General features: G+C 37.7%; 1 protein-coding gene across 1 annotated transcript in view; it reads right to left on the reverse strand.

Annotated features, from left to right (window-relative positions):
- Positions 1-15,943, reverse strand: part of TTN (titin) — a 242,806-nt gene that overhangs the window by 65,705 nt on the left and 161,158 nt on the right. Inside the window, 31 exon segments of the mRNA XM_040069199.1 lie at positions 90-371; positions 459-609; positions 1,493-1,641; positions 1,732-2,046; positions 2,724-3,023; positions 3,113-3,409; positions 3,495-3,812; positions 3,900-4,199; positions 4,299-4,428; positions 4,527-4,559; positions 4,653-4,801; positions 5,213-5,521; positions 6,051-6,480; positions 6,940-7,130; positions 7,221-7,529; positions 7,629-7,928; positions 8,330-8,623; positions 8,709-8,993; positions 9,087-9,383; positions 9,484-9,783; positions 10,240-10,542; positions 10,640-11,011; positions 11,109-11,411; positions 11,516-11,815; positions 12,247-12,525; positions 12,637-12,942; positions 13,030-13,226; positions 14,244-14,349; positions 14,440-14,739; positions 14,983-15,282; positions 15,381-15,496. Coding sequence (XP_039925133.1) covers positions 90-371; positions 459-609; positions 1,493-1,641; positions 1,732-2,046; positions 2,724-3,023; positions 3,113-3,409; positions 3,495-3,812; positions 3,900-4,199; positions 4,299-4,428; positions 4,527-4,559; positions 4,653-4,801; positions 5,213-5,521; positions 6,051-6,480; positions 6,940-7,130; positions 7,221-7,529; positions 7,629-7,928; positions 8,330-8,623; positions 8,709-8,993; positions 9,087-9,383; positions 9,484-9,783; positions 10,240-10,542; positions 10,640-11,011; positions 11,109-11,411; positions 11,516-11,815; positions 12,247-12,525; positions 12,637-12,942; positions 13,030-13,226; positions 14,244-14,349; positions 14,440-14,739; positions 14,983-15,282; positions 15,381-15,496 — 8,021 coding nt within the window.

The following is a 15,943-nucleotide window of genomic DNA, read 5'->3' on the forward strand; positions in this document are numbered from 1 at the left end:
GAAAGCAAAGAAAAAAATTGAGTTTTCAAGCATATATGCTGAATATTACGAGACTGTACTTGTTTACAAGCAGTGAAGCTGCTATTTACCTAGCACATCAACAATAACGGTCTTCTTCCTCTCACCGCCATCATTTTTAGCAAGAAGAGTGTATAAACCCTGGTGACTCCTTTTGCAATTCCTGATGACCACAGAAGAACTAATAGCTGTTTCTTCAATTTTGGCTTCTTCTGGCAAAGCTTGCTCATCCCTGCTCCAAGTCACTGTTGGAGGTGGTTTTCCTGAGACATATGCTATGATCCGAATTACTCCTCCAGCATGAACAACAATTCTGTCCCTGACACTTGCATCCAAGTTAATATCAGGAGCCACTGAAGGAAGAGAAAAGAAAAGTCAATGATTTATTTTTCTTACTTTGAGTTAGAGGTACTAAAAATGTAAATCAAAACGCTAAATACCAATTCTGTCCTTCATTTCAATAATGTCTGTAACTTCTCCAGGCTCTCCGATGCCAGCAGCATTTACTGCTCTAACTCTAAATTTGTAAAAACAACCTTCTTTTAATCCTGTCACAACAAACTTGGTTCCTCTGATTTCTTTATCTTTTACCTAGAAAAAAACATTGCAACATCAGCAAACATGAAGATATCATCCATTTCTTTGCAGTTTGAAACAAATCTAACATTAGCTATTATTTCACATTTACAAGCACACAAAAGTATTAAGCATACATGGATCTAGCCCACACAGAATTCGTCAGAAATTTTTAAAGGAATATATGTCATGGACCTACAAGCTATTCTGAAGATTCATCTTTTTCCTAACATATTCTAACATAGAAGATTGTTAGAATTTAGCAATTTAGCAATTACAATAGTCTGGTCTCAGAAGAAATTACATGTATTTTTGGACACATAAATATATAATTGAGAACAACAACAACAAAAAAGGAATTTAGTTCTTTTAGTTTCAAAACCCAATATAAATTCTCTTTAACTGGAAAAAGTATAGGAAACGTACGTCTTACTTAAAATGAACCCATGTATTTATGGAGATATTAAAAAATACCCAAGGTGTGCACCAGTTAAATTTTCAGCAAATCACTATTGAAAAAAATGAGGAAAATGTAGAAACATAGTAGTTGTAAGCACTTTGGCATCATCTGATACCAGTGGGGTTATCTTTCTGACAGTTCTAACTTAGTCTTCTGTGGTTTTTTTTTCCCATATTACCTACATATTTTCCCACATCTTTTAAATAGAAAGTATAAAAATTTATATCTAGTAATTGCAAAGTTAACTCCATATTGAGGAAGAGCGAGCTTGGTTTTGTATTTTAAACATAAAAAGATAATTATGGTGCAAACTTTTAGAAAACAACTTTAACAGCGAAAATTTTTAAAGATTGTTTTGTTTTGTTTTTTCTTTCCTGGAGCAATTCATATTGATAGACACAGAGAGAAGTGCAGATTCTGTAATGGTTTTCCACCTACCCGTTCCCATTCTTCCTTTCCTTCTTCTTTAAACTCAACAATGTAGCCAGTGACTCTAGAACCACCATCCTTTACTGGTGGAGTCCACTCCAAGTCTACAGAAGACTTTGTCCAATCAGTAACTTTTGGTACAGGAGGGCCAGGTGGGGCTGAAAAATATCATCACACAGCACAACAATATATTATATGTTCTTATTTGAATATTTTCAAATTTAGAAAAAATAATTTTAAATATTTACCAATAGGATCTCTAGCAAGTGCTGGATCGGATGGCATGCTTGGTGGGCCAACACCAGCTGCATTGATAGCTGAAACACGGAACTGATATTCAGAGCCTTCAATAAGGCCTGTAACTTTGTATGAAACCCCCAGTGTCATGGGCTTGATGGGATCTCGGTTAACCCTGGTCCATCTCTTTCCAGTGGTCTCTTTGCGCTCCAACCAGTAACCAGTAATAGGAGAGCCACCATCATGTTCTGGTTCTTCCCAGTTTACTGTCATTGAGTCACGTGTTATACTGCTAACTGTTGGCTTGTCAGGTGGTCCAGGGACAGCTGAGGGAGAAAAATTCACACATAACTTTAAGAAAAATATGCTAAAGATACAAGGAAGTAGCTAGAGTGCAAAAGAGCTATGCACTCACATGGTCACCACTGCACTAGGTGGTTAGCCATCTGCACAAGATTTCTTTCCTCATTCAGTTTCTCAGCCCTATTCAGGTACCTATAACTCTGTGAAAAATGAAATACCTTTCCCCCAAATAAAAATTGTCAAATTCTTTTTCTAGCCTTTTTGGATCATTACCTCATTTTAGTGCCCAGCCCAACACATGCTGTTTTAAGAACCATTTTCTCTTGCCAGCCTAACATTCCTCCTATGTCTGAGCTATTTTACTTTCTCTTTCAAAACTGAAGGTAGGAAATGGATTCTTTCTCATCTATGAGGTTAATAATGTCTCAAATACAATAGAATGGCCCGAATCTTACCAAATAAACACTTATTTGTATATTTAAGTCTTAAAAATATGGAGATTGTATTTTAACATAACAGAAGGAGGGGGAAATATATTTTAAGCACTGCACATGCTTTTAAGAACCAGGCATTACTGCTAAAACTCTTCAAGCTAATCTAGAAAACTTAATGAAGAGAGAAAACGGTAGTGGTATTTAACAGATGCTGTAGAGATACCAGCATATGGAAACAATTGACATAACTTGAAACTTTTACTTACTGAAAAGGTTTCGTGCTGTTTCTGGCTCACTATCCAAAGGTTCTCCAATACCATATTTGTTTTGTGCCATAATGCGGAATACGTATTCATGGCCTTCCATCAGCTTGGGAACAGTGAATATACATTCCTTAGGCTCATTAGTAACAGACACCCATGTCTTCCTATTTGCTTCTTTTTTCTCTATAACATAGTTTGTAATCTTAGAACCACCATCATCTAATGGAGGAAGCCATGATATTGTCATTTTATCGGCCAAAATGGATTCAAATTTAATAGGTCCTACTGGAGGTCCAGGACGACCTAAAAGATACATTACAAGTAAGAAGAATCAATCAAGTATCAAACAAATGCTATCAATTAATGTAATTGTAAGAGTTCTTGATATCTACCCAGAACATTCAGCCGCATCTCCTTTGAAGCAGTTCCCAGATTATTTACAGCTGTTATAGTATATAAGCCTGTATCGTTTCTGCGAGACTGTTGGATCAATAAAGTGCAAGTATCTTCATCAACGATCTTGTTGACATGTTGATCATACACCACTGGTGATTTGTCATCTGGTTTCTTTGGAGAAGCTTTGAGCCATGTTAATGTGGGGAAGGGTACACCCTTTATCTTGGCCACAATTTTAACATCTGTTCCTTCTTCAACTTCCATAAATTCTTTGAGCTCAATAGATGGTGGACCTACAACAAAATGGTGAAAAAGTAGCATACAAAAGTACTTCATAATTTTAAAACGGAATTTGTATTTACTAGTATCAGTACTTACATGTCTGGTCTTTGACAACAAGTGGGCCAACAGTGGCTGAAGGTCTGCTAGGACCTGCTATATTTACAGCTTTGACTCTGAATTCATATTCTCCACCTTCTACAAGATCCTCAACAGTAAACTTTGTTTCTTCCACATCACGTCTGTTGCACTGCTTCCAAGACTCTTTCACTTCTCCAGTACGATCCCAGCGGAGACATTCAACGTTATAATGTGTAACAGGAGCTCCACCATCATTCTTTGGTGGTTTCCACGTCAGGCTCACTGTGTTCTTGGTTACAAGGCCAATCCTCAGTTTAATGGGCGGATCAGGAGGATCTTCACAACCAAAACAGAAGAGTGAATAAATCCACTATACAGGACCATGTGGTTTTAAAGGATTTGTTTGACTTTCATTTTACTTACGGATTGGATCCCTGGCTGTGGTCCGCTGGATGGTTTCTGCAGGAGGGCCAACTCCAAAACGGTTTTCTGCACGTACCCGGAAGAAATACTCTTGGCCAGTTATTAGATCAGGTACCACAAAGGAAGTACTGCCACAGTTTGGATTGACTTTCGTCCAGGCCTTCCCATCAATATTTCTTTTCTCTATAACATAGCCTCTGATTCTATCTCCACCATCATCGTCTGGCATCTTCCATGAAAGTTTACAGCTACCTCTTGTGATATCACTTACTTTTAGGTCTTTTGGTGGACCAGGGACATCTGAAAGATAAAAGCACAACAGACACAATTTTACATAAGTATGTAGAAAAGTAAGACTAAGCCCTAATATTTGGATACTTCAATATATGCAAACCATACCAAGCACATTGACTCTGACATGCACTGTCTTTTGCCCTGCTTTGTTCTTTGCTGTAATACTGTATCGTCCAGAATGGCTTCTGTTGCACTCAGGGATGATAATCTCTGAACGTGTATCAGTAGCTTCCACCTGTGAATTATAGGAAGAAAGAGAAGTTACAGATCAACTTTGAATTTTTATGTTTCAAAAATGCAACAATACTAAGGTCAAAAAATTGCTTGCTTTACCTTAGCTTCTTCTGGTACATTATGACCTCCCTCCTAAAACAAAGGGAAATAATATAAATGTAAAAGGGAATAGACTTAAATGTCTAGAAACAGGTCTAGGAGAAAAACCCTATTACTTTTACTAACCTTTGCTGCTGTTTTTGCTTTTCCTTCGTACTCCCAAAATGTCTTTGGAACTGGACGACCCTTGATAACAGCTGGGATTTTAATTGTTGTGCCAGCACGACAAGAGAGCAAATCCTGTACTCCAATATCAAGGAAGATTTCTGGTTCCTCTGCAAAAATATTTAAATAAATAGATTTTAAGAGCTACTGAAAGTAAAATTCCATCATCACTGAGCTGAAATCCCCCCAGAAACATGTGGAATGAATATTCATGTGAGAAAGGTTGGGTGTGCAAAAAGGAAACTGGGAAGCTTACAAATAGAAAAACTCATTGCTGTAAATTCTCCATAAAATAAACTACTTCATTAGTATGTCTGTAGGTGCTCATCAGTTTCCTAAAGAAGCATTCCCTGTCAGTGGACATCCTGACACTTTCAAAAATGTGTGTCTGTCTTTTGCTACATTCTTGTATAATTGTTTATTTTGTTTTGACTTTGGCTTGCTTGGCATCCTTTTTGAGCATTCATAGCAGTAAGTGACATTTAGAGACAAATACCTAAATCAGTTCTCAGAACTCTTACCTAGAATATCTTGGACAGGTATCTCTGAAGTTGCAGGACTTGGTTCTGATTCTCCAGCAGCATTTACAGCTTTCACCCTAAATCGGTATTTTCTGAGCTCTTTCAAGTTGGGAATAACACATTCACAAGTAGGAAAGAGTTTGTCTCCTTCGTTCACCTTTTTCCAGTCAGTACTACCTTCATCTTGCATTTCAACAATATATCCTTTTATAGGACTCCCACCATCCTTTTGAGGAGGCTTCCATGCAAGTGCTACAGATGATTTGGTTTTGTCTTTGACCTCTGGGCAAGATGGTGGACCAGGTACAACTGGCAAAACAAGAGCAAGTAAAAATTACCTGAGTGTTAAGTGTCTTTCTATATTTTTCTAGATAGTTTCTAGTAGAATGTGAGTATGTTCATTTCTTTTCCTGTACATTAAGTGTAAATCCTACAATGTGCACACTAATTACATATACTACTTATATTAGCAAGGGATACTTCAGGTACAAAGCATAAAGATTGAACTGTTTAGCAGTAAAGTGAAACAATAATATAAAAATATGACTCTGAAGTTTATTTGTCAATGCCTACATTGGTGTAATCACAGTATTAGGTACACAAAAGAGGTAAAAAATTAAAATTAAAACTACTTATTTTTAAAATTTTAAAATCAGGAAGCTTTGTGTCGATATATTCTCTCAGGTTTAATGCAAACAAAGCCTTTGATTAATGTAAGTAAATTAATACTTCATTATTAATAATTTTCATTAATAAATTAAAAATAAGTAATAGTAATACATTTTTGGTGGTGTTGTGACACAGTTCTCTAACACAGTCACACAAAGGATATACTTACATATGGGATCTGCTGCCAAAGCTGGATCTGATGGTTCACTGGGAGGACCAATTCCTGCAAGATTTTCAGCCATAACTCTAAACTGGTATTCAACTCCTTCAGCCAAACGAAGCACATTGTGCTCTAGACCTTTTACTGATGGTTTTGTTACTGGAGCCCTGTTGACACGTGCCCAGTAGACACCTCCCACCTCTCTCTTCTCCAACCAATATCCAGTTATTGGGCTGCCACCATTGTCCAAAGGAGGCTCCCAAGTCACCAGCATAGATGATCTGGTGCGATCCAAAATTTTTGGTTTTCCAGGAGGTCCAGGAAGACCATAGGGATCCTTAATAACAACTTTTTCTGAGAGGCATTCATCACTTATTCCATATTTGTTTACAGCCCGGACCCTAAATTGGTATTTTTCATTTGTTGCAAGATTCCATACCTGAAAAAGAGGATTTAAATCAATACTTGGCTACTTTCAGAATCGACTTATTTGGAATTAAGCAGTTTTCTCTTTAAATTCTCTCTCGTAATCTGACATACCTATGCTTATGTACTACACAGTTCTGTGTGATATCCTAAGGATACTCTTGTTTCATGTGCATAGGACTGAACATAAATAAAGATGTCATTATGTTTGTTCTTGCAGTTAGTAAAAAAATGAAAAGGAACGTGTCTTCTCTTTAGCTGAGCTGAAGTTAAGTAGCAAAAGTGAACAATTTCTTTTGTTTGTCACATGAGGGATAACACACATAGATGGGAAACATTCATCCACTAATTCTGGAGTCTAAATGGAGCATGAACACAGGCACCTATGCAAGCAGCAGTTTCCCTTAAATATGTAATACTGTTATTTTTTTATGCATACTAAAGTATATAATAAAGAAATTTTATAAATTACCCCAAATCTTCTCTCAACAGCGCCTTTGGAGACTTCTTCCCACTCAGATTTCTTCTTACTAGCATCACGTTTTTCAATAATGTAATGGGTAATTTCACTACCACCATTATCAAGAGGTGCATCCCATGTTAAATAGCATGATTCTGCTTTAATATCAGAAACAGCAAGATTTCTTGGTGGAGAAGGACGATCTGTATGAAAGCAATAGAGCATGGAACTACATTAAAAAAAGACAAAAGCATTTTATTAGCTGTCACTTTATTAAAATGTTGCATCCTTACCATACACTTCGACATGCACATTGCGAAATGCAGTGCCAAGACGATTGGAAGCTCTCACAGTGTAAGTGCCCTTATCATCCCTCACTGCTGCAGGCATGCTAAGTTCAGTTTTTGCCTCAGTTCTAGATACTTCTTCCTTGGTTATCTTCAGTGCATTGGATGTTTGGTCGATTAAAACTTCATTCTTGTCCCATTCAATCTTTGGCATTGGCAGGCCTGTTACATCAGCAGGAATGTTAACTGGTTCTCCAGCCTTGACTTTGATAGTATCTCCTCTCACAGCCAAACGCAATGTAACAGTTGGAGGCACTGAAAAAAAGGAAAGTGACAGCGTGAAGATGGAGATGAAATAAAGTGCCTTGAAGTGTTCTAAAGATACTTATATGGATTTCTTTAAAGCTGATATACCTTCATCATCTTGTATAACTACATTGAGGGGCAGTGACGGCTCACTTTCTCCAATCTCATTGACAGCTTTCACACGAAATTCATACATATGAAGTTCATCAAGTTTTTCAACTAGAAGAGATGTTTTTGGACAGAGCCTTGCATTAACTCTTTCATAATCTTTTGAATCATGTCTCCTCTTCTCAACAATATATCCTAAGATGGGACTACCACCATCACTGCGTGGAGGCTTCCAATCAAGTGTAATGGATGACTTAGTCCTCTCTGTGTACATAAACCTCTCAGGTGCTGTTGGAGGACCTATTAACACAGATAAATTACAGTAAGACAAAATTAAAACATCAGAGAATTTTAAATCATTAAGAATGCAGTAGCTCTGGCCTTTTAAAACCGCAGATCTGCATGCAAAGAATCTGAGTACGATTATAGCTTGTATAGTTTCTCATGTATGTAGAGAAAAAGGTAATAAATAACGTCTCAGTAGGCACCAGTATTTTGCTATGTAAAGAACCACATTAGCTTCAGAGAACTGATTCAGACATCTGACTGAAGTAATGAAGCTAAGGCAGATGCCTATCCATGTAGTTGAAAAATAAACACTGTCTGTCCAGAAGGAAGACAACCCCACCCCCGCAAAGTGTCTAATTAATCTGACAATAATTTTTTTCTTAAAAAAACCCCTGTAAAATGAGTCATCTTACCTAATGGGTCAACTGCAAGAATGGGTCCTATTTCAACAGGTGGACCAGTACCAAATTTGTTCTTGGCACTAACACGGAATTTATATTCCTGCCCTTCAATTAAACCTGTAATATCACATTTAGATCTATCTGTGTCTACAGCTAGTCTCCATGTATGCATTTTGGCATCCTTCCGTTCAACAATGAAACCTATGATGTCACTGCCACCATCATCTTCAGGATCAGACCAGTTAAGCAAACACATCTTTCTGTTTGTGACCACTGGCTTTAGGTCAAGGACTGGTCCGGGAACATCTGAAAAACAAATTCAAACAAATAAGGTAAAGCCCATATTGACCAAAAGAAAAGCTTATTTAATTTGAGAAAATATTTTTCTTACCAAATACTTCTACTCTGGTTCCTGCAGATTTTGAACCACTGCTATTGGAAGCAGTAATTACATATCTTCCATGGTCTTTTCTCAATGCATTCTTAATGGTTAACTCAGATTTTGTGCCAACATTTTCAATAACAACTCGATCTTTGTCTAATTCACGCTCCTCTACAGCCCATACAATGGTGGGAGTAGGACGCCCTGTCACAGTAGCAGGAATTTTAATAGTCTGCCCAGCCATGACCTGAATGCCTGCTTTCACAGAAACATCCAGCTCAACAGTAGGAGGCTCTGCAGAAGAAAGAGAAACAGTTCATTAGCTGAAGTGAGGGATTCAAATCCACCCTTTAAGCAGCTGGACATTTCTTAAAACTAACACAATACCTTTAGGTTCTGCAACTGTTGCGGGTTCAGTTTCTCCAGGTGGTCCTTCACCAGCTGCATTGAGTGCAGTAACACGGAGTTTATAGTCTGCACCTTCCCTGACTTCTCCAACAGTAAACTGCAGGACCTTAATGGGTTTTGCTGTACAGCGTGACCACTCATTTACTCCCATCAGTTGTTTGTACACATGGTAACCAGTGATGTCTCCACCACCATTATACACAGGAGGTTCCCATTCTAGCTCAATGGAAGTTGCACTTGTGTCAGCAATCCTTGGAATTGGTGGACCAGGTGGCACTATGAATAAATAAATAAACAAATAAGTGTAAATCAAAGTTAAAGGCTATGAATCCTATCTTGTCAACTGTCTGTTATTAGCTTCTGCTAAGCCACTTACTTATTGGGTCCTGTGCAGTTTTTGGATCTGATGGTGGACTAAATTTACCAGGGCCAGCTGCATTTTCAGCACACACTCTAAAGATGTAAGTTAAACCTTCCAACAGTCCTTCAACTTTTACTTCCAGAGCATTCACAAGGTTCCTGTTGACCCGAGCCCAATGAGTACTGTTGATTTCACGTTTTTCAATCCAGTATCCTATGATAGGGCTGCCATTGTCTTTTGGTTCATTCCACTTAACCAGCATACTGTTGCTGGTTACATCTTCCACATCAGGCTTATTAGGTGCATCTGGTGGAGCTGAAAAACAAAAAGGTGGTTTTGTCCTCACTTCTGTCTCTTCAGAGTTTACTCAAAGCTAAGAGAGAACTAAGATATAAGAAATTACTAATGTTAATTCATATTTTTTCTGCTCTCTTTGATTACTAATGGCAATCAGTAAGCAAATTTGCAATGGTTCTCTCTTTTGGTAAGAATACTAGTCTATGAAGCACAGAGAATGTCACTATTCAGATGTTAAGTGTTTTAAAGGTAAAGTTTTGTGACAGTGACCATCATTCTTATGTGTTTACAATTGAAATTAGAATATTTTTGATAGTTTCCTGTATTTCAGTGATTTAAAATGTGCAATAACTGTCACATAGCCCAAGTTTCTTCTGGCAAACATCCACATAGATAAAGCTGAGTATTCTAACAGTCTGTTATAATTTCACACTTTGTTTTCTGAAAAGGCTGTTTTTCAAAATCAAAACTTACAGAAAGGATCTTTAGCTGTCACTGGTTTTGAAACACATGGTGGTCCTGCTCCAACTCTGTTTTCAGCAAATACACGGAATAGATATTCTTTCCCTTCTATCAGTTTTGTTACATGGAATTTGCAATGTCTGAGTGTTGAACTGACAGTGACCCAGCCCATTTCAGCTTTTGTATTGTCTTTCTTTTCCAGTACATAGTTTAGGATTTCACTTCCACCATCATCAAGGGGAGGTTCCCACTTGCAAATGACAGAATTTTTCCTCAAATCTTCAAATACAAAGTTGACTGGTGGCCCAGGTGTATCTGTTAGTAAACCAAGAAAAATGATGAGTACTTGATTTGTGCACTTTTTACCTAATACTCTAAACAGCTAGGTGTTTTGAGGACATTCTTTACATACCCAACACATTGACTTCACATGAGGCTTTTGCAACTCCATGATCATTTTCTACTTTAATTGTAAATGTGCCATGGTCAGCTCTAATGGAGTCACGAACTGATAGTATGGACTCTCCTTCCTTGTGGTTGTCAACACTCATACGTTCTGGCAGTGAAAGCTGGAAAGGTTTCTCTTCTTCAGCTTCACCCTTCTTCTTCTTAGGTGCCACTACTCTCTTTTTGATATCCTCTGGTCTGACAACTTCATCATTCCTCAGCCAAGTGATAGATGGATAGGGTGACCCTGAAATATGTGCCTCAAGTACGATCTCATCACCTCTCTTCACCTCAAGGCCAGACTGTAGGTTTGCAGCAAGGAAGACTTTTGGAGCCTCTGTAATAACAAAGAATGAGAAATGGAGCATAGAATCTTTCAATATGTCTGAGGATGTATGACAATTAATAGAAATGATCGAATGAGCAATTCATACCAATAGGATCCACAGCTTTCACAAAAGGAGTAATCCGAGAAGGCTCACTGATGCCAGCAGCATTCTCAGCACGAACACGGAACTGGTACTCATTTCCTTCCTCAAGGCCTTTCACTGTGTAAGTTAGTAAGGGTACCAGATAGTCATTGCATCTCTGCCACCTCTCTTTGCCCTTAGCAAGCTTTTCTATTATATAGCCCATAATCTTGCTTCCACCATCAAACAGGGGTGGTTTCCATGTAAGAGTTACAGATTTTGATGTTGGATTATGGACTTCAAGGTCGACAGGCGGATCTGGGGGCTCTGTGAAAGAGCAGATCAAAAAAGTGATCATACAAGAAAAGAGAGTATGAAGATTTCATATAAAATTCCATTTTTTAGATTATTTAATAGAAAGACAAACTTACGTTTTGGGTCTTCTGCAATGATCGGGTTTCTTAGTTCAAGATAATCACCCCCTCCAATCTTATTGACAGCTTTAACACGGAAGTAATATTCACAGTTTGGGATAAGATCTTTGACTTGCCATGAAAGCTTATTTTCACCAGACATGACTGGGATGTATGTTTTACGACCTGCTTCCCTGCGTTCCAGAACATAATGCAAAATAGGAGTACCACCATCAAAGTCTGGAGGCTCCCAGGATACTTTGCAAGAATTCTTAGTTACTTCGCTTGCCTTAATGTCTTTACACTGTCCAGGTGGACCTGTTTTAAATAAGAATGAAAAAATTAGTTAACTAAATAGACATGAATAAATGTGCATTCTTATAAATATGAAATTATATTTCATTTCTTTCCTTTGCAGAAAGCAAAGACCGCAAATGTGGACTGTACAGCATGCATATGAATTTATGTTCCCAGAGGATAAAATAGTCCAAATTCTTAAAACAGTTTTATATTTATATGCTAACTATTGAAAATAATTGGGCTTTGAGCAGTCATTGAATAGTTAGAGCAACTTGAGGTAAAGTGTTTTTTCATGGGACTTCATAACATCAATGCTAGTATGGCAGTCTACATATGTCTGAGTTGAACTGATTTGCCTGCCTGGCAGTATCTTTCTAGTCCTTTCTTCTGTCAGCTGCAGGGCCCAGGTGAAGATAACTATATTTCTCAGAATGTAAGAATGTCATTACCTATGACTTTGACATTGACTGAACCAGTTGTTGATGCCAGCTTGTTCTCCAGTGTGATAGTATAAACACCAGCATCAGCATGAACACTGTCTATCACTTCAAGCAATGCAGAGGTGTAGTCACTCTTCATTGTTGTTCTGTCACCAGCTTTCAACTCTTTGCCATCTTTGTGCCATGTTATAGTTGGGGATGGGACAGCTCTGAAGGGTATAGGGATACTTAGTTTCTGTCCTTTAACAACAACAATGTCACGAGTTTGCAGATCAATGGTTGGATTACCTGTAAAAGTAAGTATAACATTATTAGAAAGTTGCCAAACACCACTCCTTTTGCCAGTTATGCAGATATGAAAAAAAAAAAAAAAAAAAAAAAAAAGGAATCTATTCTTACAGTCTGGGTCCTTGGCAACAACTTTTTCTGAGATGTCTGAGGGCTCACTAGCTCCAACAGCATTGACAGCTCTGACTCTCAGCACATATTCTTTGTCCGGAACAACACCCTCCTCCACTTTACACTTTAGATCTTTAATTGGACGAGAATTGATTCGCATCCATTTTTCCGTTCCTGCTTCACACATCTCAACATTGTATCCAATAATAGGACTTCCACCATTCTTCTCAGGAGGTTTCCATGCAATGCAAATGTGTTTTCGGCCTGCATCTGTGACATGTAAATCCTGAGGAGGTGAAGGAGGACCTGCAGAAATGGAGAAGTATTGTGTGATTTTTCCTCCCAGAACAGTATACTGCTTCTAAAATTCATACACTCTATTATTCTACTTACTTGTTGGATCTTCAATGTGAACGAGGTCAGTTGGTTCACTGGGATGACCACAACCAGCTTCATTTTCTGCACGAACCTGGAACTGTACATCTGTACCTTCAATGACATCTGTCACTCTGAAATTGCAGTCTGGACCAGCTGTCTTCCCAGCTTTTACCCAGCGAGTAGCTAGCTTTTCTTTCTTTTCAATAACATATCTGAAGAGATTGGGGAAAATACTGTGAGGCACTTGAAATAGGAACACTTCAGACTTATTTTTCAAGAAAACAGATTAAAAGAAATTAGAATAGTTCAGAGAGTGGAAAAGTAAAGAGAATCATGGATTATAGATTCAATGAACTTTTCTTCACACATTAGCCACTTAATCCTAGTAAGTCTGAGCCCCTAGGAGCTGATGTTAGGAGCTGACATCACTGACAGATCCAGGTCTGAAAGTCAATTCTTGAACTTTGTTCTGTGTTTCAGAACCGAACTAAACTGTGTTCTCAGGATGTAGAGACCTGCAGAGGCGAAAGCATCTCCAAGCTATACTTGTATCTTTGCTAGTTTGGATCTCAGTGGTCAGTCAGTCCATTAAGAACATCTGTAGATGCTATTACTCAGCTATCAAAATTCTGCTTAGGCAAAATTCTGCTATGGCAAAGTAATGCAAATTGAGTGACTTCTCAGGCAGATCTCTGTAGTTGTCTGCTGGTTTAAGATGTTCTTCTGTGATTGAGTAAAACAGTCTGTTTGAAAAGTGTTATAAAGAAAAAAATGAACAGGAAAGAGGCAAGGCTTCATTTTAGCCAAGTGTATACAGTTTGAATGACAAACTAAGGCAAAGAAAAATGCAACAATATTACTTGCTAGATGATTTTAAGTGGCTACTATTCTGCAGGAACTGGGGACTATGGTAGCTTTATTTATTTATTTATTTATTTATTTATTTATTTATTTATTTATTTTGCACAGTTCCTTATTATTATATGCTGTTTTGAGGATGTTGACACACATTCACTCTTCATGTATGTTAAGTATTTTATTTGCATAATTTATGCATTTTATAATCAAACCCTTCACTGATTTGACCACATGACTTCTCTTACGTCCACGCACATCTTTTTCATATAAAATGTGTCAATTTAACATTTAAATATTTTGAGAGAAACATCTTCATTTGTTAAAAGACGTTTATAGTATCAGGAGCCTACACAAACTTAAAATGACCTTACCTTTGAATCGGTCTGCCACCATCATTTTTAGGTGGTTCCCATTTCAAATCTACATGGCCTTTTTTCACTTCAACTATTGTAAGGGCATACGGAGGCCCAGGAGTTGCTAAGATAAAAAAAAAAAGGCACACATTAGAAGACGGTGAGTTCATGACATGTGAGCTACTGATCACTCAGTAAGCAAATTGAAACTTACTGAAAGTATCTTTAGCAAGCACTGAGTCTTCAATTTCACAGTAGTCACTCTGTCCAATGGCATTTTCAGCAGCCACACGGAACACATACAATGAGCCTTCAGTCAGTGGGCTCACTGTGTACTTGGTATCTTTCACTGTTGTATCAACTGTCTGCCAACCTTTCCGCCTTACATCTCTTTTTTCAACAATGTAGTTGGTAATTGGGGAACCTCCATCTTTTTCTGGTACTGTCCATTTAAGATCTGCTGTATTTTTAGTAATATTAATAACTTCAAGCCATCGGGGTGGTGAAGGAGGATCTGCAAAATAGGGAAAAGAAAGTAAGCCAGGATGTGGCAATTCCCATGAAAGATCTTGGAAGACAGGGAATACACCAAAACTATTAAAAGTTTGTATTTTCTGAACAGAAGTAGGGCAGATTTTAGTATTTCATAAGCCTTCCTAGAGTTAATTTAGTACCTACAAAGACAGGCAGACATGGGGCTTTTTAAAAGTCAGCGACAGTATAATTTCAGTAGCAACACATCTGAAACTGTACTCACAGAGCCTCTCCTTGCACAGCACAGGGTCACTGGGCTCACTGGGCTCACTCTCGCCAGCCTTGTTCACAGCTCTTACACGGAATGAATATTCTTGTTTCTCCATAAGGTCTTTGAGGAAGTGTTCAGTTGTGGGAACTCCTTCAGCCACTCTCACCCATTCATCTGTTCCTGTCTTTAACAGCTCGATTACATAAGATTCAATTTTTGCCCCTCCGTCATGTTCTGGCTTTGTCCAGTTCAGGGTAAGGAATGTCTTGCCAATATCTTTAACAGTTGGCTTTCCAGGAGGCCATGGTGGATCTAGACAAGAGTTCAGTATTAATTATGGCATTGAAAACAATGTTTTTGTTGTTGTTGTTTTTGCTAAGTCAAACCATTAAAAAATGTGTTTATTGTACCGATTGGATCTTTCACTAAGATTGGCTCTGTTTCCCGGCTTGGTTTTCCAGGTCCTGCAAGATTTTCTGCCAAGACGCGGAACTTGTATTTCTTCTTATTTGTAAGACCTTTAACTCTGGAAATAAAAAAAAAGCTTGATTAAACCAAACCTAAACTGTTCATTTCTAAAACATTATTCTCTCCACTCTTCATACTACAAATTACTTGGAAAATAAGAAAACACCCGAATTACTGCTAATGATGTCAAAACATTGTCAACACGAAAATGGTGCACCATGACAGAAATGAATGTTTTGAGAACCATCTTGGAATTTTTTTGCATGTTCCATGTTTTTTAGTTAATAAGAGTATCAAGAGAAAAAAAAAAAACAAAAAAACACCTAAGTATTTTGGTAAACTGTTACTGGAGATGACCATGTCTGCCATTTTAGAATATCTTATGAATAAGCACAGAAATTATTAAGCATAAAATTAAAAGGGAAAAAAAAAAAAAAAAAGAATAATAATTCTTCTGTAAAGATACCCCTTGTTAAAACAAATTTAAAAAGTAAGCCATCAGGGG

Source organism: Hirundo rustica, chromosome 7, assembly GCF_015227805.2.
Source record: "Hirundo rustica isolate bHirRus1 chromosome 7, bHirRus1.pri.v3, whole genome shotgun sequence".
In the NCBI taxonomy this organism is placed as follows: domain Eukaryota; kingdom Metazoa; phylum Chordata; class Aves; order Passeriformes; family Hirundinidae; genus Hirundo; species Hirundo rustica.